Raw genomic sequence first — 21444 nt, 5'->3', positions numbered from 1 at the left:
AAAATATCCTCTGTGTACAACGTAAAACACCAAATAACGCATGCAGAGCAGAATTAGGCCGATACCCGCTAATTATCCAAATCCAGAAAATATAATTACTTGACACATTGGAAAGAATTAACAAAAAAACAGAGCAAACTAGAATGATATTTGGCCCTAAACAGAGAGTACACATTGGCAGAATACCTGACCACTGTGACTGACCCAAAATTAAGGAAAACTTTGACTATGTACAGACTCAGTGAGCATAGCCTTGCTATTGAGAAAGGTCGCCGTAGGCAGACCTGGCTCTCAAGAGAAGACAGGCTATGTGCACACTGCCCACAAAATGAGGTGGAAACTGAGCTGCACTTCCTAACCTCCTGCCAAATGTATGTCCATATTAGACACATATTTCCCTCAGATTACACAGACCCACAAAGAATTCGAAAACAAATTCAATTTTGATAAACTCCCATTTCTATTGGGTGAAATACCACAGTGTGCAATCACAGCAGCAAGAGTTGTGACCTGTTGCCACAAGACAAGGGCAACCAGTGAAGAACAAACACCATTGTAAATACAACCCATATTTATTTTCCCTTTTGTACTTTAACTATTTGCACATCGCTACAAAACTGTATATAGACATAATATGACATTTGAAATGTCTTTATTCTTTTGGAACTTCTGTGAGTGTAATATTTACTGTTAACTTTTTTATTGTTTATTTCACTTTTGTTGATCCATTTCACTTACTTTGGCAATGTAAACATGTGTTTCCCATGCCAATAAAGCCCTTTAATAGAATTGAGTCAGAGAAGGAAAAGGAGAGGGAGAGAGACAGACAGACTTTTTCTCTTTCTTTAATGAGCCAACCCTCATTGTACTAAATACACCAGAGAGAGAGAGAGAGAGAGAGAGAGAGAGAGAGAGAGAGAGAGAGAGAGAGAGAGGAGGAGAGAGAGAGAGAGAGAGAGAGAGAGAGAGAGAGAGAAAGAAAGAAAGAAAGAAAGAAAGAAAGAAAGAAAGAAAGAAAGAAAGAAAGAAAGAAAGAAAGAAAGAAAGAAAGAAAGACAGAGAAAGGAGAGAAAGAGAGTGCAGTTGTTTCCTGGCTCTTTACCTCTCTGTGTACTTAGTGCCCTTCTCTAGTTAATGTGTGACCAAGTGAGCATGGGGAAAAGTGTGTGTGCTTGGGTGAAAGGTGTGTGTGTGTGTGTGTGTGTGTGTGTGTTTGTGTGTGTTTGTGTGTGTGTGTATGTGGGTGAAGGGGGGGGATTATGATATGCAGAAATTAGGGGACAACTGCTGATTCAATTTCAACAACTACATAATGAATGAATCAAATGATTGTTTGACCCGTCTATCTGTTTCTTTACCATTCTGTCTCTCTGTTCCTTAGTCTATAAAGTCCCCTGTCCTCCCTCCCTTCCTTGGATAATCAAAGACTAATGAAAACTCCTACAAATGAGTTAGAAAAAAAGCATTAAAATGTCACTCCACAATAATTGACAAATTTCAAAACCACATTGTAGACCCCACTCAATAGAGTTTTGAGACACTGTAAATATTCATAGTTCAGTAAAATACCTCCTGGCCAGTACGGGTATCGAACCCGCGACCTTCGCGTTATTAGCACGACGCTCTAACCAACTGAGCTAACCGGCCTTGAGTACCAAGCTACCAACGGAAGTGACTAAGACCTATATATGGCTTAGGAGGGGGTTGTTCATCTGCAATGTCTACATTCTACCATTAGAGGGCACAGTACGTATACAAATCCAGCCCAGTTCCAAGGGCTCCTTACTACACTGTCAATGATCACCACCATGGCTGTATCTCTTTCTCTGTAGTTGTAGTTGACTGGCTGATGTCAGGCCTGTACAGCTTAGCCTGAATACACACTGTGTTGTAAGACCCTTCTCCGTACTCCATTTCTGATACCCATGATAATAACAACACTTAATAGTGATCATTGATTTAACAGAATAAATGACTGTGACCTGACAGTTAATGGAATATAATGGAGCATTTCACAGCCAGACCCTGTGACCAAGGAGTCTACTCTACTCACACAGACCACTTACAGAGGAAAGAGAGATGAATGGAGTCAGAGAGGGAAAAGGAGAGGGAGAGAGACCTGGTCCCTGACAGTAAATCTCAGTAAGACAAAAATAATGGCGATCCAAAAAAGTCCAGTTGCCAGGACCACAAATACAAATTCCATCTAGACACCGTTGCCCTAGAGCACACAAAAAATGATACATACCTCGGCCTAAACATCAGCGCCACAGGTAACTTACACAAAGCTGTGAACGATCTGAGAGACAAGGCAAGAAGGGCCTTCTATGCCATCAAAAGGATCATAAAATTTCACATCCCGATTAGGATCTGGCTAAAAATACTTGAATCAGTTCTAGAACCCATTGCCCTTTATGGTTGTGAAGTCTGGGGTCCACTCACCAACCAAGAATTCACTAAATGGGAGAAACACCAAATTGAGAGTCTGCATGCAGAATTCTGCAAAAATATCCTCTGTGTACAACGTAAAACACCAAATAACGCATGCAGAGCAGAATTAGGCCGATACCCGCTAATTATCCAAATCCAGAAAATATAATTACTTGACACATTGGAAAGAATTATCAAAAAAACTGAGCAAACTAGAATGATATTTGGCCCTAAACAGAGAGTACACATTGGCAGAATACCTGACCACTGTGACTGACCCAAAATTAAGGAAAGCTTTGACTATGTACAGACTCAGTGAGCATAGCCTTGCTATTGAGAAAGGTCGCCATAGGCAGACCTGGCTCTCAAGAGAAGACAGGCTATGTGCACACTGCCCACAAAATGAGGTGGAAACTGAGTTGCACTTCCTAACCTCCTGCCAAATGTATGTCCATATTAGACACATATTTCCCTCAGATTACACAGACCCACAAAGAATTCGAAAACAAATCCAATTTTGATAAACTCTCATATCTATTGGGTGAAATACCACAGTGTGCAATCACAGCAGCAAGATTTGTGACCTGTTGCCACAAGACAAGGGCAACCAGTGAAGAACAAACACCATTGTAAATACAACCCATATTTATTTTCCCTTTTGTACTTTAACTATTTGCACATCGCTACAACACTGTATATAGACATAATATGACATTTGAAATGTCTTTATTCTTTTGGAACTTCTGTGAGTGTAATATTTACTGTTCACTTTTTATTGTTTATTTCACTTTTGTTGATCCATTTCACTTACTTTGGCAATGTAAACATGTGTTTCCCATGCCAATAAAGCCCTTTAATAGAATTGAGTCAGAGAAGGAAAAGGAGAGGGAGAGAGACAGACAGACTTTTTCTCTTTCTTTAATGAGCCAACCTCATTGTACTAAATACACCAGAGAGAGAAAGAGAGAGAGAGAGAGAGAGAGAGAGAGAGAGAGAGAGAGAGAGAGAGAGAGAGAGAGAGAGAGAGAGAGAGAGAGAGAGAGAGAGAAAGAAAGAAAGAAAGAAAGAAAGAAAGAAAGAAAGAAAGAAAGAAAGAAAGAAAGAAAGAAAGAAAGAAAGAAAGAAAGAAAGAAAGACAGAGAAAGGAGTGGAGAAAGAGAGTGCAGTTGTTTCCTGGCTCTTTACCTCTCTGTGTACTTAGTGCCCTTCTCTAGTTAATGTGTGACCAAGTGAGCATGGGGAAAAGTGTGTGTGCATGGAGAAACGTGTGTGTGTGTGTGTGTGTGTGTGTGTGTGTGTGTGTGTGTTTGTGTGTGTGTGTATGGGGGGGGGGGGGGTTGTGATATGCAGAAATTAGGGGACAACTGCTGATTGAATTTCAACAACTACATAATGAATGAATCAAATGATTGTTTGACCCGTCTATCTGTTTCTTTCCCATTCTGTCTCTCTGTTCCTTAGTCTATAGAGTCCCCTGTCCACCCTCCCTTCCTTGGATGATCAAAGACTAATGAAGACTCCTACAAATGAGTTAGAAAAAAAGCATTAAAATGTCACTCCACAACAAAACAATAAATTAGTAATTTCAAAACCACATTGCAGACCCCACTCATTAGAGTTTTGAGACACTGTAAATATTCATAGTTCAGTAAAATACCTCCTGGCCAGTACGGGTATCGAACCCGCGACCTTCGCGTTATTAGCACGACGCTCTAACCAACTGAGCTAACCGGCCTTGAGTACCAAGCTACCAACGGAAGTGACTAAGACCTATATATGGCTTAGGAGGGGGTTGTTCATCTGCAATGTCTACATTCTACCATTAGAGGGCACAGTACGTATACAAATCCAGCCCAGTTCCAAGGGCTCCTTACTACATTTTACATTTTAGTCATTTAGCAGACGCTCTTATCCAGAGCGACTTACAGTTAGTGAGTGTATACATATATTATTTTTTTTCATACCCCCCGTCGGAATCGAACCCAAAACCCTGGCGTTGCAAACGCCATGCTCTACCAACTGAGCTACATCCCTGCACTGTCAATGATCACCACCATGGCTGTATCTCTTTCTCTGTAGTTGTAGTTGACTGGCTGATGTCAGTCCTGTACAGCTCAGGCCCTCTGTGGTCCTCTGTAGCTCAGCTGGTAGAGCACGGCGCTTGTAATGCAAAGGTAGTGGGTTCGATCACCGGGACCACCCATACACAAAAAATGTATGCACGCATGACTGTAAGTCGATTTGGATAAAAGCGTCTGCTAAATGGCATATTATTATTATAGCTTAGCCTGAATACACACTGTGTTGTAAGACCCTTCTCCGTACTCCATTTCTGATACCCATGATAATAACAACACTTAATAGTGATCATTGATTTAACAGAATAAATGACTGTGACCTGTCAGTTAATGGAATATAATGGAGCATTTCACAGCCAGACCCTGTGACCAAGGAGTCTACTCTACTCACACAGACCACTTACAGAGGAAAGAGAGATGAATGGAGTCAGAGAGGGAAAAGGAGAGGGAGAGAGACCTGGTCCCTGACAGTAGAGAGACGTTCAATTCTATAACCACCTAAAAGGAAGCGATTCCCAAACCTTCCATAACAAAGCCATCACCTACAGAGAGATGAACTTGGAGAAGAGTCCCCTAAGTAAGTTGGTCCTGGGGCTCTGTTAACAAACACAAACAGACCCCACAGAGCCCCAGGACAACAACAACAACAACACAATTAGACCCAACCAAATCATGAGAAAACAAAAAGATAATTACTTAACACATTGGAAATGATTAACAAAAAAAAACGCTAACTAAAATGCTATTTGGCCCTAAACAGAGAGTACACAGTGGCAGAATACCTGACCACTGTGACTGACCCAAACTTAAGGAAAGCTTTGACTATGTACAGACTCAGTGAGCATAGCCTTGCTATTGAGAAAGGCCGCCGTAGGCAGACCTGGCTCTCAAGAGAAGACAGGCTATGTGCACACTGTCCACAAAATGAGGTGGAAACTGAGTTGCACTTCCTAACCTCCTGCCAAATGTATGTCCATATTAGACACATATTTCCCTCAGATTACACAGACCCACAAAGAATTAGAAAACAAATCCAATTTTGATAAACTCCCATTTCTATTGGGTGAAATAACACAGTGTGCAATCACAGCAGCAAGATTTGTGACCTGTTGCCACAAGACAAGGGCAACCAGTGAAGAACAAACACCATTGTAAATAGAACCCATATTAATTTTCCCTTTTGTACTTTAACTATTTGCACATCGCTACAACACTGTATATAGACATAATATGACATTTGAAATGTCTTTATTCTTTTGGAACTTCTGTGAGTGTAATATTTACTGTTCATTTTTTATTGTTTATTTCACTTTTGTTGATCCATTTCACTTACTTTGGCAATGTAAACATGTGTTTCCCATGCCAATAAAGCCCCTTAATAGAATTGAGTCAGAGAAGGAAAAGGAGAGGGAGAGAGACAGACATACTTTTTGTCTTTCTTTAATGAGCCAACCTCATTGTACTAAATACACCAGAGAGAGAAAGAGAGAGAGAGAGAGAGAGAGAGAGAAATAAATGAGGAAAGAAAGAAAGAAAGAAAGAAAGAAAGAAAGAAAGAAAGAAAGAAAGAAAGAAAGAAAGAAAGAAAGAAAGAAAGAAAGAAAGAAAGAAAGAAAGAAAGAAAGAAAGAAAGAAAGAAAGAAAGAAAGACAGAGAAAGGAGTGGAGAAAGAGAGTGCAGTTGTTTCCTGGCTCTTTACCTCTCTGTGTACTTAGTGCCCTTCTCTAGTTAATGTGTGACCAAGTGAGCATGGGGAAAAGTGTGTGTGCATGGGGAAAGGTGTGGTGTGTGTGTGTGTGTGTGTGTGTGTGTGTGTGTGCGTTTGTGTGTGTTTGTGTGTGTATGGGGGGAGGGGGTTGTGATATGCAGAAATTAGGGGACAACTGCTGATTGAATTTCAACAACTACATAATGAATGAATCAAATGATTGTTTGACCCGTCTATCTGTTTCTTTCCCATTCTGTCTCTCTGTTCCTTAGTCTATAGAGTCCCCTGTCCACCCTCCCTTCCTTGGATGATCAAAGACTAATGAAAACTCCTACAAATGAGTTAGAAAAAAAGCATTAAAATGTCACTCCACAATAAAACAATAAATGACTATTCATATTACTAATTTCAAAACTAATTTGCAGACCCCACTCAGTAGAGTTTTGAGACGCTGTAAATATTCATAGTTCAGTAAAATACCTCCTGGCCAGTACGGGTATCGAACCCGCGACCTTCGCGTTATTAGCACGACGCTCTAACCAACTGAGCTAACCGGCCTTGAGTAACAAGCTTCCAACGGAAGTGGGTAAGACCTATATACGGCTCTGGAGGGGGTTGTTCATCTGCAATGTCTACATTCTACCATTAGAGGGCACAGTACGTATACAAATCCAGCCCAGTTCCAAGGGCTCCTTACTACACTGTCAATGATCACCACCATGGCTGTATCTCTTTCTCTGTAGTTGTAGTTGACTGGCTGATGTCAGTCCTGTACAGCTTAGCCTGAAAGAAAGAAAAAAAGAAAGAAAGAAAGAAAGAAAGAAAGAAAGAAAGAAAGAAAGAAAGAAAGAAAGAAAGAAAGAAAGAAAGAAAGAAAGAAAGAAAGAAAGAGAAAGGAGTGGAGAAAGAGAGTGCAGTTGTTTCCTGGCTCTTTACCTCTCTGTGTACTTAGTGCCCTTCTCTAGTTAATGTGTGACCAAGTGAGCATGGGGAAAAGTGTGTGTGCATGGGGAAAGGTGTGGTGTGTGTGTGTGCGCGCAATACTACTTTATGACACATGAGTGTTTTGTGTTTCTTTTCAACCAACAAATGACCCTCCCTGAAATTTGAACCCTTTATGGGCCAATCTGTTTCCCAGGAAAAAAACTAGTGTCACCTGCTGCCTGTCCAGTAACCGAGGTTATCTGGGCAGGTAACCGTGACAACATAAATAATTCAGAAGGAGAGAGAGAGCCGCCTGACAGGAACAGGTGTCCTAGAGGGCGGGGCGCTGAAAGAGAGAGAGAGCGAGAGCTAGAGAAATAAGGGGGGAGGAGTGAGAGAGGGGCAAGGGAGTGACACAGACAAAGAAAGCAGGTAGAGAAAACAAATCTATAAAAAGAGGGACTGTGAGAAGGAGAGAGAGCAAGCGGAAGTGAGGAAGGGAAAACAGGCAGACAGGGAGAATAGAACGTTTAGGCTAGAGTAGAGAGGAACATAAACTAAAAGGGGGAATCAGGGAAAACTCCAGTCCAGTCATGGAAGGAGAGTTGGAAGAAGAGGCCGGGAGTTTCACTAACATCTCCCTAGCCGATGACAGACCTACAGGTAAGAGAAACTCACCTTTAATTGCAAGGCTAGTAGCTCTGTCCATTCACCTACACACACCTGTAGGGGAGAGTGGGGTAGGTTGAGCCAAAGGGGTAAGAAGGGGTACGTTTCTAGGAAACCATACACAAAATGTATCATTTGACCAAATATTTAGGAAGAGGTCATCATTTCATGGAGTCTGGTGAAGGAAGAAATCACATGGGAAAAGTGGTAAGCAAGTTAGGTCCAAAAAAACAATTTTCACCAAGTCAAATGAATTTATTGTGGTATTGTGTCATGATGTTTGTATCTAAACCAAAGGATATAATTTAAAGATTGTTCTATACATCAGTCTTTATGAGCTTCAATATGAGGTCTTAAACCTATCATGAAAGTGCATCCTTGAAGCTGTGTGGGCTAATATTGTCAAAATGTTTGCCTTGGGGTAAGTTGAGCCAATGGCCATGTTGTAAGTTGAGCCAATGGTTGAGCCAATGGTTGAGCCAATGGCAAGTTGAGCAAATTGAAGTGTTTTCTTCCCAGGCGTAATGCAAGGCATTATCACTGGGATATGAGGTAACAAGAGGGCCTGGTCTAGGTAAAAAGTGTTTTAAAAAGTGTTTGTTTTAGGTGTTAAAATATGCTTAAAATGATTCAAAGACAAACAAGCTATTGTGACTGTATTGAATTGTGTTTGGGAAATAAAGTTAGTGGTAATATATTTTATTCAGTACAGAAATGTGTAGGCGGATTAATTTAACCTGTCCCGCGGCTCAATTTACCACATACCACTTGTTTTGGACAAGCTATGTTTTCAAAACTGCAATGTTTACATCAATTCTGATTATTTCCATGGATACACAACATCCTGAAATATGTACATATCTTTGTTAGAAAGAATACTATTCTGCATTTCCCCTTGACGGAGTGATTCTGAATGTAAAAAAAAAAAATGGCTCAATTTACCCCACTCTCCCCATATACCTGCTATAGATAGCATTCATTCACAGACAGGTTAGACTACCCACATCCATTTACCTACATTCACCTGGACCGTTGTACATTTGTACACTTTTATTTAGAGCGACGTACAGTTAGTGCATCCATCTAGCTGTAGTTTGCTGCCCCTACGTATATACCTGGCCAACAACAGAGCCACAAACAAACTATCCTCCACGTCCATGTATACACCTGTATGGCCATTATTGCTGAGCACAGGTGAAGCTTTAGTTTAGGTGTACACACACACACACACACACACACACACACACACAAACATAGATGATAAGTACTTTTTAAGCATACAGAGGTGAGATTTTTCTTGTGTGGCAGGATTCAGGTGTGGTTCTTTACAAAGGTGGACTTTTTATCTGTATAGAGGTCAGCTACAAACACACACACACACACACACACACACACACACACACTGTAAAGCCATGTTCCCCCAGAGAGAGACTGAGACAGAGCGAGGTGAAACACCTTCTACTCCGTTGAGTCCTGTAGAGAATGATTCTGACCAATCAGACAAAGAACTACCCGCATTCATATAAATTCAGAGTCATGAACAATCTGTGTCTAGCCTACAGAACATTGAGGTACAATAAGATACAGAACAATGAGGTACTATAAGACACAGAATGCTAGAACTGGAGGTACCGCCTGGGTAGGGTTGGCCAAGCAACAGTCTCCCCTGGGTTAGTCTTAGCTGCAGACAGAAGGAGACATGTGCGTGTGATACGGCTGGTCTAGCATTGCCAACTGCTGCTTCACTGCTAACTGTGACGAGAGACACCGGAGCATCTGTCAGAGCTGCAGTGTGTATGTGTGTGTGTGTGTGTTTGTGTGTGTGTGTGTGAGAGAGAGAGAGAGAGGCTGTACTATAGTGAAGAACAGAATACAAATTAAATGGAATACTCACGCATGCATGTGCACACAAACAGACGCACACAGTGCTGCCACACCTATCGGATATCAAAAGTCCTTCATGTTGTCCCTTCATCAGACTACTAGTTTACATCTAGTGAAGGGAGCAAGTAGGCTAGAGGAGGGAATGAGGTCATTCAGGGGTATTGTTACGGGGCCCAATAAATGTCGTCATTATTTTGATACCACCTGTGGCTGTTTCTATTGCGCTGGCTCCCCCTGTCGGCCACATCCATCGGCACAACCAGCTAATGTGAATGTGTGTGAGGACGTCCCATCGCAGACAGTCATACATGGAAATCCGCAGTGTCGTCTAGGAGCTAATAACGTTACCACACAAACCGGATAAGGTTTTGACACAATATTGTTATTATACCAAAGGGTAAGTGACTGACATTTCAGAAATATAACGATACTACGTGGCTAGGCTTGTAGTTGTTGAGAATCGCACGTCAATGCTACCGATTAGACAGATTTTTAAGATTTTAGCTGTCTAACTTGCTAACGTTAGCTAGCATTCTGGCTAACCGACTAGCTACGAGTTAGCTAGGAGCACAAGCTAACATAATAATTTCGCGGTTATTAATTTGACAGCCGGTAGTTAGCTACAGTAGTCGTTTTCTTCTCCCTCGGTTTCATCTGGGTACTCTTGCTTCTCTGTAAAATGTTAGCATATCGTATGAAACAGAGTTAGATGGCTAACATTAGCTTGCCGCTATGCTACCTGACCAGCTAGCTGCCTGGTCATGGGTGTGTTGTTGTTAGTTTAGCTAGCTAGAGAGCCAGGTAGCATCACTTGTCATATTGGCCTGTAATGGCTTCCTCTGTCTTCTTGCTTGTGTTTTTGAATGAAGCTAGCCAGCTAACGTACAGTACTGTTGTTCACGTATCTAACTAGCTACCTTTATCTGCTTTATCTGAAATAATAGTCCGTTAGACAAGTCGAGGAGTTAACTGGGGACCGTTAGTTGGAGACAACCAGCTTTTTGGCTCGAGCCTGGTGATGTGAGGTCAATTTGAATGAGATGGCAGTGATAGTGCAATGACATTTCGCGTACATTTTCCGTTGTATTGGCCCCTATATCATATGATAGTAGCTGGCTATATATTTTTTCTCACCTTGATGTATTGTCTGTGTTGTGTGTGTGTGTTTGTTTGTACAGTGGACAGAGGAACTGCAGCCCTGCATACCAAACAGGACAACGAGGTCTTCACCATGAACTGCGACATGGATGGTAATGCCATGGACAATAACACATCCTGTCTCTGTTTGTATCTGTCTGTCTGCCTGTATCTGTCAGTTTGTATCTGTCTGTCTGCCTGTATCTGTCAGTTTGTATCTGTCTGTCTGCCTGTATCTGTCAGTTTGTATCTGTTTGTCTGTCTGCCTGTATCTGTCAGTTTGTATTCTGTCTGTCTGCCTGTATCTGTCAGTTTGTATCTGTCTGTCTGCCTGTATCTGTCAGTTTGTATCTGTCTGTCTGCCTGTATCTGTCAGTTTGTATCTGTCTGTCTGCCTGTATCTGTCAGTTTGTATCTGTCTGTCTGTCTGTATCTGTCAGTTTGTATCTGTCTGTCTGCCTGTATCTGTCAGTTTGTATCTGTTTGTCTGTCTGTTTGTGTTGTCTGATAGGTTACATGTATGTGTTCAGTAATATAGTGTGTATTGTGTTCAGTAATATAGTGTGTATTGTGTTCAGTAATATAGTGTGTGTTGTGTTCAGTAATATAGTGTGTGTTGTGTTCAGTAATATAGTGTGTGTTGTGTTCAGTAATATAGTGTGTGTGTGTTGTGTTCAGTAATATAGTGTGTGTGTTGTGTTCAGTAATATAGTGTGTGTGTGTTGTGTTCAGTAATATAGTGTGTGTGTGTGTGTTCAGTAATATAGTGTGTGTGTGTTGTGTTCAGTAATATAGTGTGTGTGTTCAGTATTTTTTATTTTATTTTGTAATATAGTGTGTGTGTGTTCAGTATTTATTTATTTTTAGTAATATAGTGTGTGTTGTGTTTGTCAGGAGACATGGAGAACCAGGTAGAGATGGAGGAGAAGACGAGGCTCATCAACCAGGTGCTGGAGCTACAACACACACTGGAAGGTAACACATCTCTCCCTGTTACACACACTGGAAGGTAACACATCTCTCCCTGTTACACACACTGGAAGGTAACTCACATCTCCCTGTTACACACACTGGAAGGTAACTCACATCTCCCTGTTACACACACTGGAAGGTAACTCACATCTCCCTGTTACACACACTGGAAGGTAACTCACATCTCCCTGTTACACACACTGGAAGGTAACTCACATCTCCCTGTTACACACACTGGAAGGTAACTCACATCTCCCTGTTACACACACTGGAAGGTAACACACATCTCTCTCTCTGTTACACACACTGGAAGGTAACACACATCTCTCTCTCTCTGTTACACACACTGGAAGGTAACACACATCTCTCTCTCTCCGTTATACACACTGGAAGGTAACACACATCTCTCTCTCTCCGTTACACACACTGGAAGGTAACACACATCTCTCTCTCTGTTACACACACTGGAAGGTAACACACATCTCTCTCTCTCCGTTACACACACTGGAATGTAACACACATCTCTCTCTCTCTGTTACACACACTGGAAGGTAACACACATCTCTCTCTCTCTGTTACACACACTGGAAGGTAACACACATCTCTCTCTCTCCCTGTTACACACACTGGAAGGTAACACACATCTCTCTCTCTCCCTGTTACACACACTGGAAGGTAACACACATCTCTCTCTCTCTCCCTGTTACACACACTGGAAGGTAACACACATCTCTCTCTCTCCCTGTTACACACACTGGAAGGTAACACACATCTCTCTCTCTCCCTGTTACACACACTGGAAGGTAACACACATCTCTCTCTCTCCGTTACACACACTGGAAGGTAACACACATCTCTCTCTCTCTCTGTTACACACACTGGAAGGTAACACACATCTCTCTCTCTCCCTGTTACACACACGGGAAGGTAACACACATCTCTCTCGCTCCCTGTTACACAGAATACCCTGTTAACAGACAGTCTCTCTCCCTGTTACACTATCTATATATCCGTTTAAGATTTTATTTTTTAATGAGCATGGCCTTATTTCTAATACAGCATATTGGATGACTGTCATTCATATTCCATTCACCCAGTTCAATGTAACAGCGATAGGTTTAGGCTACTACATGATACTGACATTTTCCCCAATTCCCATCATGTGGTTGCTACAACCTGGACTATGAATGAAAGTTTACAACGTAGGTGGACACAGGTCGAGAGACAGATTTGAGGCGACAGACAGTGACACATGGACAGTCAGTGACATTCAATACCGCCTTGCACACTCTTGCCTGCATCTAGCTGATATAGGGTGTAATCATTAGTCCAACAGTTGCAAACAAGAGTTTCTATTGGAAAAATTGAGGTATGTTTATCCCTGTTTTGTTCCGTTTGCGAAACTTTTTTCAACAGAATCGGCGGAATGAATACACCCCTGATCACGCGTAAACACAGTTCACTTCCATAGAAGCCACTTTGTATTCCTTCTATGTGCTCTCCTCCTCTCACCTTGTCCCTTCGCTTGTGGACTTTAATGCACAACACATCAGCTGTATGTGACTAGGTGAAAAAACCTTTCCAAGCCAAACCGCTACACACAGCCTACATCGTTGTCACCATATTAGCTAAGGTAACGTCATAGTCAGCATAGCTAATAAAACTAACGTGTTAGTAAACCCGCTACAATCATGCAGTAACGTTAGTGTACAATCAGTAAGCAGTTACACCGGCGGGCCCCAGTGGCAATAAATTAGTAATACCAAAAGCGTACCTTCACTTTGAAGAGTTCCAGTGTTGTGTTGGAAAGTCATAGCCAGCTAGCTAACATAGCATCCCTCTGATTGAGCAGGGTGTTTCAGTAGGCAAACTAGCCAGCTGCAATTGCTAGCTAAGTAAGTGAAACTGAAAGTGGAAAAAAAGGACAATCTCTCTCTCTCTCTCTCTATTTCCCTCCTTAATTTTGGAAGAAATTAATTTGTTCAAAACTGTTCAGCTATTGTGTCTCTCTCTCTTTGAGTCCACTACTCACCACATTTTATACACTGCAGTGCTAGCTAGCTGTAGCTTATGCTTTCAGTACTAGATTCATTCTCTGATCCTTTGATGATTACTGTGTAAGTCTATGGAAGGGGGTGAGAACCATGAGCCTCCTTGGATTTGTATTGAAGTCAATGTACCCAGAGGAGGACGGAAGCTAGCTGTCCTCCGGCTACACCATGGTGCTACCCTACAGAGTACTGTTGAGGCTACTGTAGACCTTCTTTGCAAAATAGTGTGTTTTAATCAATTATGTGGTGACGTGATTATATTTAGTATAGTTTTATCTAAAAAGGATAACTTTTTTTATGTTTTACCATTTTAATTTGTATGAAATTCACTGAGGATGGTCCTCCCCTTCCTCCTCTGAGCATCCACTGCTACACACACACACACAGTGCTATAAATCCTTCTCTCTTTTTCCTTCTGTCACATGCTCTCCCTCTCTCTCTCTTCTCCTCTCTCTCTCTTCTCCTCTCTTCTCTTCTCCTCTCTCTTCTCCTCTCCTCTCTTCTCTCTTCTTCTCCTCTCTCTCCCTCTTCTCCGCTCTCTCAATTTAATTTATATTCCATTTAAGGGCTTTATTGGCATGGGAAACATGTTTGCATTGCCAAAGCAAGTGAAATAGATAATAAAAAATTAACAGTAAATATTACACTCACAAAAGTTCCAAAAGAATAAAGACATTTCAAATGTCATATTATGTCTATATAGTGTTGTAATGATGTGCAAATAGGTTGTATTTACAATGGTGTTTCTCTCTTCCTCTTCTCCGCTCTCTCTCTCTCTCCTGCTCTCCCTCTCTCTCTCTCTCTCTCTCTCCTGCTCTCGCGCTCTCTCTCCTGCTCTCGCTCTCTCTCTCTCCTGCTCTCCCTCTCTCTCCTGCTCTCGCGCTCTCTCTCTCTCTCTCTCTCTCTCCTGCTCTCGCTCTCTCCTGCTCTCGCTCTCTCTCTCTCTCTCGCCCTTAGTTTTAGTTACATGGAAGGTCATATACTGGCATTCACTTTCACTCTTTCTCTTGCAGTCTCCCTCACTGTTATGTGACACCAACCATGGCATGATATAACCAATGACTAGACTCGTGGTCACTCTGTCTGTCTGTCTCTTTCTCCCTTGTTCACTGACACCATCCCTCACTCCTTCCCTATCTTTCTCTCCCTCTCTCTCCATTTCTTTCCCTCATGGTCTGATGAGCCCTCTCTCTCATCATTTATCTCATCCCTCCCTCCTTTCAGGAAGCCCCAGTTGTGTTAATGGAGCTCCTAAATGGGTCTCCAATTGTATCTGTCTACTCTAACTCAAACACTGTTTAGTGTGTGTGTGTGTGTGTCAAACCCTGTTTAGTGTTTTACCCTGACTGAGCCACCCGCTCATCCTCTCTGTGAGGCTAATACAGCTACTCCCTTCCTGACTCGGATGGATTTAAAATGGCACCCTATTCCCTATGGGCCTTGGTCAAAAGTAGTGCACTACATAGGGAATAGTGTGCCATTTGGGATGTATTTAAATCTACCTTTAATATAGCAGTCTGGTGCTGCTAAACATTGTCAAGTCTGGTAGGGAGGAGTATTTGGCATTGATGTGGAATAAGCTAAAACATTCAGTCTAGTCTGGCAGGGAGGAGTATTTGGCATCGACCCATAGCACTCACGTCTGTAGCCATGAAGTGCTTTGAAAGGCCAGTCATGGCTCACATCAACACCATTATCCCAGAAACCCTAGACCCACACCAATTTTGCATACCGCCCCAACAGATCCACAGATGATGCAATCTCTATTGCACTCCACACTGCCCTTTCCCATCTGGACAAGAGGAACACCTACGTGAGAATGCTATTCATTGACTACAGCTCAGCGTTCAACACCATAGTGCCCTCAAAGCTCATCACAAAGCTAAGGATCCTGGGACTAAACACCTCCCTCTGCAACTGGATCCTGGACTTCCTGACGGGCTGCCCCCAAGTGGTAAGGGTAGGTAACAACACGTCTGCCACGCTGATCCTCAACACGGGGGCCCCTCAGGGCTGCGTGCTCAGTCCCCTCCTGTACTCCCTGTTCACCCATGACTGCATGGCCAGGTACGACTCCAACACCATCATTAAGTTTTCCGACGACACAACAGTGATAGGCCTGATCACCGACAGCGATGAGACAGCCAATAGGGAGGAGGTCAGAGACCTGGCCGTGTGGTGCCAGGATAACGACCTCTCCCTCAATGTGATCAAGACAAAGGAGATGATTGTGGACTACAGGAAAAAAAAGAGGACTGAGCATGCCCCCATTCTCATCGATGGGGCTGTAGTGGAACAGGTTGAGAGCTTCAAGTTCCTTGGTGTCCACATCACCAACGAACTATCATGGTCCAAACACACCAAGACAGTCGTGAAGAGGGCACGACAAAACCTATTCCCCCTCAGGAGACTGAAAAGATTTGGCATGGGTCCTTAGATCCTCAAAAAGTTATACAGCTGCACCATCGAGAGCATCCTGACTGGTTGCATCACTGCCTGGTATGGCAACTGCTCTGCCTCCGACCGCAAGGCACTACAGAGGGTAGTGCGTACGGCCCAGTACATCACTGGGGCCAAGCTTCCTGCCATACAGGACCTCTATACCAGGCGGTGTCAGAGGAAGGCCCTAAAAAGCCACCCTAGTCATAGACTGTTCTCTCTGCTACGGCACGGCAAGCGGTACCGGAGCGCCAAGTCTAGGTCCAAAAGGCTTCTCAACAGCTTCTACCCCCAAGCCTTAAGACTCCTGAACAGCTATTCATGGCTACCCGCACTATTTGCACTGCACAAATGTGCATGTGTCTGCTCAAACGGTCAGAAACAGACTCCATGAGGGTGGTATGAGGGCCCGACGTCCACAGGTGGGGGTTGTGCTTACAGCCCAACACCGTGCAGAACGTTTGGCATTTGCCAGAGAACACCAAGATTGGCAAATTCGCCACTGGCGCCCTGTGCTCTTCACAGATGAAAGCAGGTTCACACTGAGCACGTGACAGACGTGACAGAGTCTGGAGACGCCGTGCCTGCAACATCCTCCAGCATGACCGGTTTGGCGTTGGGTCAGTCATGGTGTGGGGTGGCATTTCTTTGGGGGGCCGCACAGCCCTCCATGTGCTCGCCAGAGGTAGCCTGACTGCCATTAGGTACCGAGATGAGATCCTCAGACCCCTTGTGAGACCATATGCTGGTGCGGTTGGCCCTGGGTTCCTCCTAATGCAAGACAATGCTAGACCTCATGTGGCTGGAGTGTGTCAGCAGTTCCTGCAAGAGGAAGGCATTTATGCTATGGACTGGCCCGCCCGTTCCCCAGACCAATCCAATTGAGCACATCTGGGACATCATGTCTCGCTCCATCCACCAACGCCACGTTGCACCACAGACTGTCCAGGAGTTGGCGGATGCTTTAGGCCAGGTCTGGGAGGAGATCCCTCAGGAGACCATCCGCCACCTCATCAGGAGCATGCCCTTTATTTTTTTGAGCAGTGTATTTATGCATAGTCACTAACTCTACCTACATGTACATATGACCTCAACTACCTCGACTAGCCGGTGCCCCTGTATATAGCCTCCCTACTGCTATTTTATTTTACTGCTGCTATTTGCTTTTATTTTCTATTTTTCTTTAACACTTTTTTTATTTTACATTGTTGGTTAAGGGCTTGTAAGTAAGCATTTCACTGTAATGTCTACACCTGCTGTATTCGGTGCATGTGGCAAATACATTTTGATATGAGTAAGCTAAAACATTCAGTCTAGTCTGGCAGGGAGGAGTATTTGGCAGTGATCAGGAAAATGGAGAGACTTTGGCGTCAGTATCTGAGATTATATTAGGAGGCTTCTGTTTCTGTATCAGCGTTTCATCTAACATTACTTACTTAGGCGGGGTGGCCTCCCCTGTCAAACGCTGTTGCACCCGCCTTAAAAATAAAACCTTATCTAGGGGAAACACTGGTCTGTCTTGTTCTATTTCTGTCTAGTTCTAAGTTCCGTACCTCTGTTGTTCCAGACCTGTCATCACGTGTGGACGCGGTCAAAGAGGAGAACCTGAAGTTGAAGTCGGAGAACCAGGTTCTAGGCCAGTACATCGAGAACCTCATGTCGGCCTCCAGTGTGTTCCAAACCACCGGCACCAAGAGCAAACGGAAGTAACCCACGACGACCAGGGGGAGTGAGACCACCTACAACAGCCTGGTACCAGATCTGTTTGTGTTTTTACCATCTCCATGTTTGGGATGACAAAACAGAAGGCATGATAGCACAAACAGACTGGCACTCAGGCTACCTGCAACATCTCCTCTCCCAAATTACAGCAGAGTAGGTGGAAGTGTTCTTCAACCATAGTTCTAGGGACAGATACGGATGTGTTCCAAATGGAAGCTTATTTCCTATGTAGTGCACTACCAGGGAATAGGGTGCCATGAGCTCTGGTTAAAAGTAGTGCACTGTGTAGGGAATAGGGTGCCATGAGCTCTGGTTAAACGTAGTGCACTACGTAGGGTAGTCTAATCCTAGATCTGTGGTTAGGGGTGACTTCTACTTCAGACTCCCAAATCATCCCTACACTCCAACCCCACCCCTAAGAGTCCAGTTTACAGTCTTATTTGACCTCTTTTACCCTCCTAACATATAAATGCACATCAAACCCCAGACATTATTTAACTCTTTTATAATTCATCTTATTTTATAATACTGTATTGTTTTGTCAACTGCATCTCTTCCTAGTTATGACATCAGACCTTTTTATTTTGATGACTAGTTTATACTGGTTTGATCTGGAATGAAACTGGACTTGACTGGCTGTGCTGTTGAATATGAAGGCCAATCTCTTGGCCCAAAATATATGAATCAAGGATATTAAATGACATGGCGGTGTAATTCACTAATATATTATTAACGCACTCCAACTGTTCTCTCATCTAATCGATTGATTGATCAAAGGTTACTAAGTGTCTGTGTTCTAATTGTTAATTTCCACCACTTATTGATCAACACAAACATGATGAAATATGATTCTGTATGACGTTTATTTAAGCAGTACTACTAACATACTCAAAAGATGTTGTCATCGCTGTTATGCTACTCATTCCTCTATGAACGTGATTCCTAATTCATATCGTCACCATGGAGTGCTGTGTGGAGTCAGTAGGTAAAGAAAAAGCACAGAAAACAGGTGTTACGCTGTACATAACAAATGATGCTCCTGATGCCATCTTGAATGCAACCCTTGACTAGGGTCAAGCTAAACTACAGGGTAAGACAGCCTACTTTACCTATGATGGTGGAGGGAGGGAGGAGGAGAGAAGGATGGAGAAAGTGAGGGAGGACAGGAGAGAGAGAGAGCTCTTGCCCCTGCTTTTTACAGTGAAAGAGAGCCTTGAGTGGTATTGATTAGAACACTCAGGCTGGAGAACACTCCGGAAGGTTCTGTGTTCCGTCAGTGCATTAACACAGATCTGCTGATCGGAACGTTTTTATTCCTTCTTTGGAAAATGGATTGTGGAAGCATGGCTGTGCTGCCCTAGGCTGGTTATAGTAATAAGATAAGGGTCCAGCAAGAGATTCTATGAGAGGAGAACCTTTATCGGGGATGTGATCAGGACATGGACAATTGGGATTTTGGCTAGGAGATGGCTAGGTCAGTTTCAATTCTATTTGAATAGAGGATAAAATGGTCAGAAATTCCTAATTAATCAGGAAGAATCACAACACTCAATTGTACAGAGATCAGAAATAAGAGTTGAGCGAGAGATTCTAAGGTTCTATTGGTTCCACGCGCTGAAGGAAAAGATGAGGGAATATTGAGATGATTCCACTGCACTTCAATGCATCACATTATTTATTTATTTTGTAATATGTTAAAATGGTATTATAATTGTATGCTTCAGTGACTCTTGTTACTCCCAAATGGCACCCTATTCCCTATATAGTGCACTACTTTGAGCCTGTAGGCCCTGGTCTAAAGTAGTACACTATACAGGGTGCCATTTGGGAACTGCAACTTCTTCGTTTTTCCTTCAGGCATGTTGATAATCGCTACACACATCCTATGGAACAAATTGCCTTGTGTGTAGAAGTGTATAGATTTTATGACTGTTGCCTTTTAACACTTTTGTTTTAATAAAAAAATACTTCTTAAGCTTTTGCACGAGTCGGGAGTTTAACTTGGTGTCAATAGAAATAAGGGAAAGAGAGAGTGAAGGGGACAAGGGGAAGTAGATAAGGCCTCTTGACTAGTGAGATGCATCCTTAGTGAGATCTTGGTAGTATCTATAGGTTACCTCTAGACAGACAGAAACCAGGGAAAGGCAAGGATGCTCTGTTCCAACCCAGAGGCACACTTCAGACTGCTCCTTGGGTGAAGTCTGTCTGTCTCCCAAGAGTGGAGCAGCCTAATGCAATGACTCAGCACTTTTCATGGACCCGAAATGAAACAGTACAATGACAAGTTAGCCTGAGTGCCAGTCTGTTTGATAGTGTTATGCCAACTCCTTGACAATGACAGAAATGGAGTTGGCAAGACAACAAACAGATCTGGGACCAGTCTTACAACAAGTACAACTACTCCTAACCAGTAAGACTTTTTGTATTAAATATTTTATTTTCCAAGAGCAATGTACAATTTGCAAACGTATTTAAACAGGGAAATAATATGCCTGAGAACAGAAACAATTAACTAGAAAAAGCTGGAGCGAGAACAGAACAATCAAAACCAGAAATCTGCACACCTCTTTCCACACGAGACGGAATTCTTAATAATGCATTCCGGAATGGGAGTTTGGATATTTTAAAATACCCACCTCCCTCGGGTGGAGAATAGAGGGTTTCATGTCGACTTTGTGCAAACAAGTTGTTTGTTCTGACGAAGGCTCACAATACGCAAAACAGTGGTAAAACTAACTACAAATTCGTTTTTTTTTTTTTACATCCTAAAATTTCAATTCACTCAAGAGAAAAACCAACTGCATTGTAATATTTCTCATTTTTTAAATCTAGTTGTAAAATGAACAAGAGGGAAAAGTCGAGAAAAATGAGAATGAATAAATACAAGTAACATTTTTATCAGTGCCGATTTTCAAATCCTCAGTTTAAAATCTGTATAACTTAGTTAAAAAAATAACACACAAAGAACTGACATAGTATATTATTAACTACCTTTTATAAGTTAATGAAAAACAAACACTTTCGATCTAAAATAAGATTTATAACCTTTTTAAACCTGACGTAAGGCGCCTTATTGTCTTAAAATATCAGTCTGTCTCTGTAGTAAAACTTTTAAGACTGGTCCCAGATCTGTATATCTACATCCCAAATGACACCCTATTCCCAATATAGTGCACTACTTTTGACCAGAGGCACCCTATTCCCTATATAGTGCACTACTTTTGACCAGAGCCCATAGGGTAGTTCACTATGAAACGGGAACAGGGTGCCATTTTGGGTTCGCAGAGTTTGTATTTAACTATTGTCACAATAATAGAGGACTTGACTCCCAACTACAAGCAGATCTGAGACCAGGCTAGAGAAACATGGCAACTTCAGTCACACAGCAGCAATATAGCAACATGGTTATAGAGGTCTTCACTCTCCTATG

General features: G+C 42.6%; 1 protein-coding gene and 3 non-coding genes across 5 annotated transcripts; 1 reads left to right on the top strand and 3 right to left on the bottom strand.

Annotated features, from left to right (window-relative positions):
• Positions 1 to 1573: 1573 nt before the first annotated feature.
• On the bottom strand, positions 1574 to 1647 carry trnai-aau. The gene has a single exon. It is a non-coding gene; the product is annotated as a tRNA-Ile (tRNA).
• A 2444-nt stretch (positions 1648 to 4091) lies between these two features.
• On the bottom strand, positions 4092 to 4165 carry trnai-aau. The gene has a single exon. It is a non-coding gene; the product is annotated as a tRNA-Ile (tRNA).
• A 2535-nt stretch (positions 4166 to 6700) lies between these two features.
• On the bottom strand, positions 6701 to 6774 carry trnai-aau. Its single transcript has one exon. It is a non-coding gene; the product is annotated as a tRNA-Ile (tRNA).
• Positions 6775 to 7576: 802 nt separating this feature from the next.
• scoca (short coiled-coil protein a) lies at positions 7577 to 19994 on the top strand. Of its 2 annotated transcripts, none has more exons than XM_041851655.2 (4): positions 7577 to 7803; positions 10872 to 10943; positions 11725 to 11805; positions 17860 to 19994. In XM_041851655.2, exons 1-4 carry the CDS (start codon positions 7734 to 7736, stop codon positions 18000 to 18002), a joined length of 366 nt encoding a protein of 121 aa, XP_041707589.2. In that variant the 5' UTR covers positions 7577 to 7733; the 3' UTR covers positions 18003 to 19994. The 2 variants fall into 2 exon arrangements, with proteins under 2 accessions (XP_041707589.2, XP_041707590.1); XM_041851656.2 differs by lacking the exon at positions 7577 to 7803 and adding an exon at positions 9951 to 10090.
• Positions 19995 to 21444: the final 1450 nt, after the last annotated feature.

This window comes from Coregonus clupeaformis, chromosome 27 (assembly GCF_020615455.1).
Source record: "Coregonus clupeaformis isolate EN_2021a chromosome 27, ASM2061545v1, whole genome shotgun sequence".
NCBI lineage: Eukaryota > Metazoa > Chordata > Actinopteri > Salmoniformes > Salmonidae > Coregonus > Coregonus clupeaformis.
This window is presented reverse-complemented; position numbering and strand designations above follow the sequence as displayed.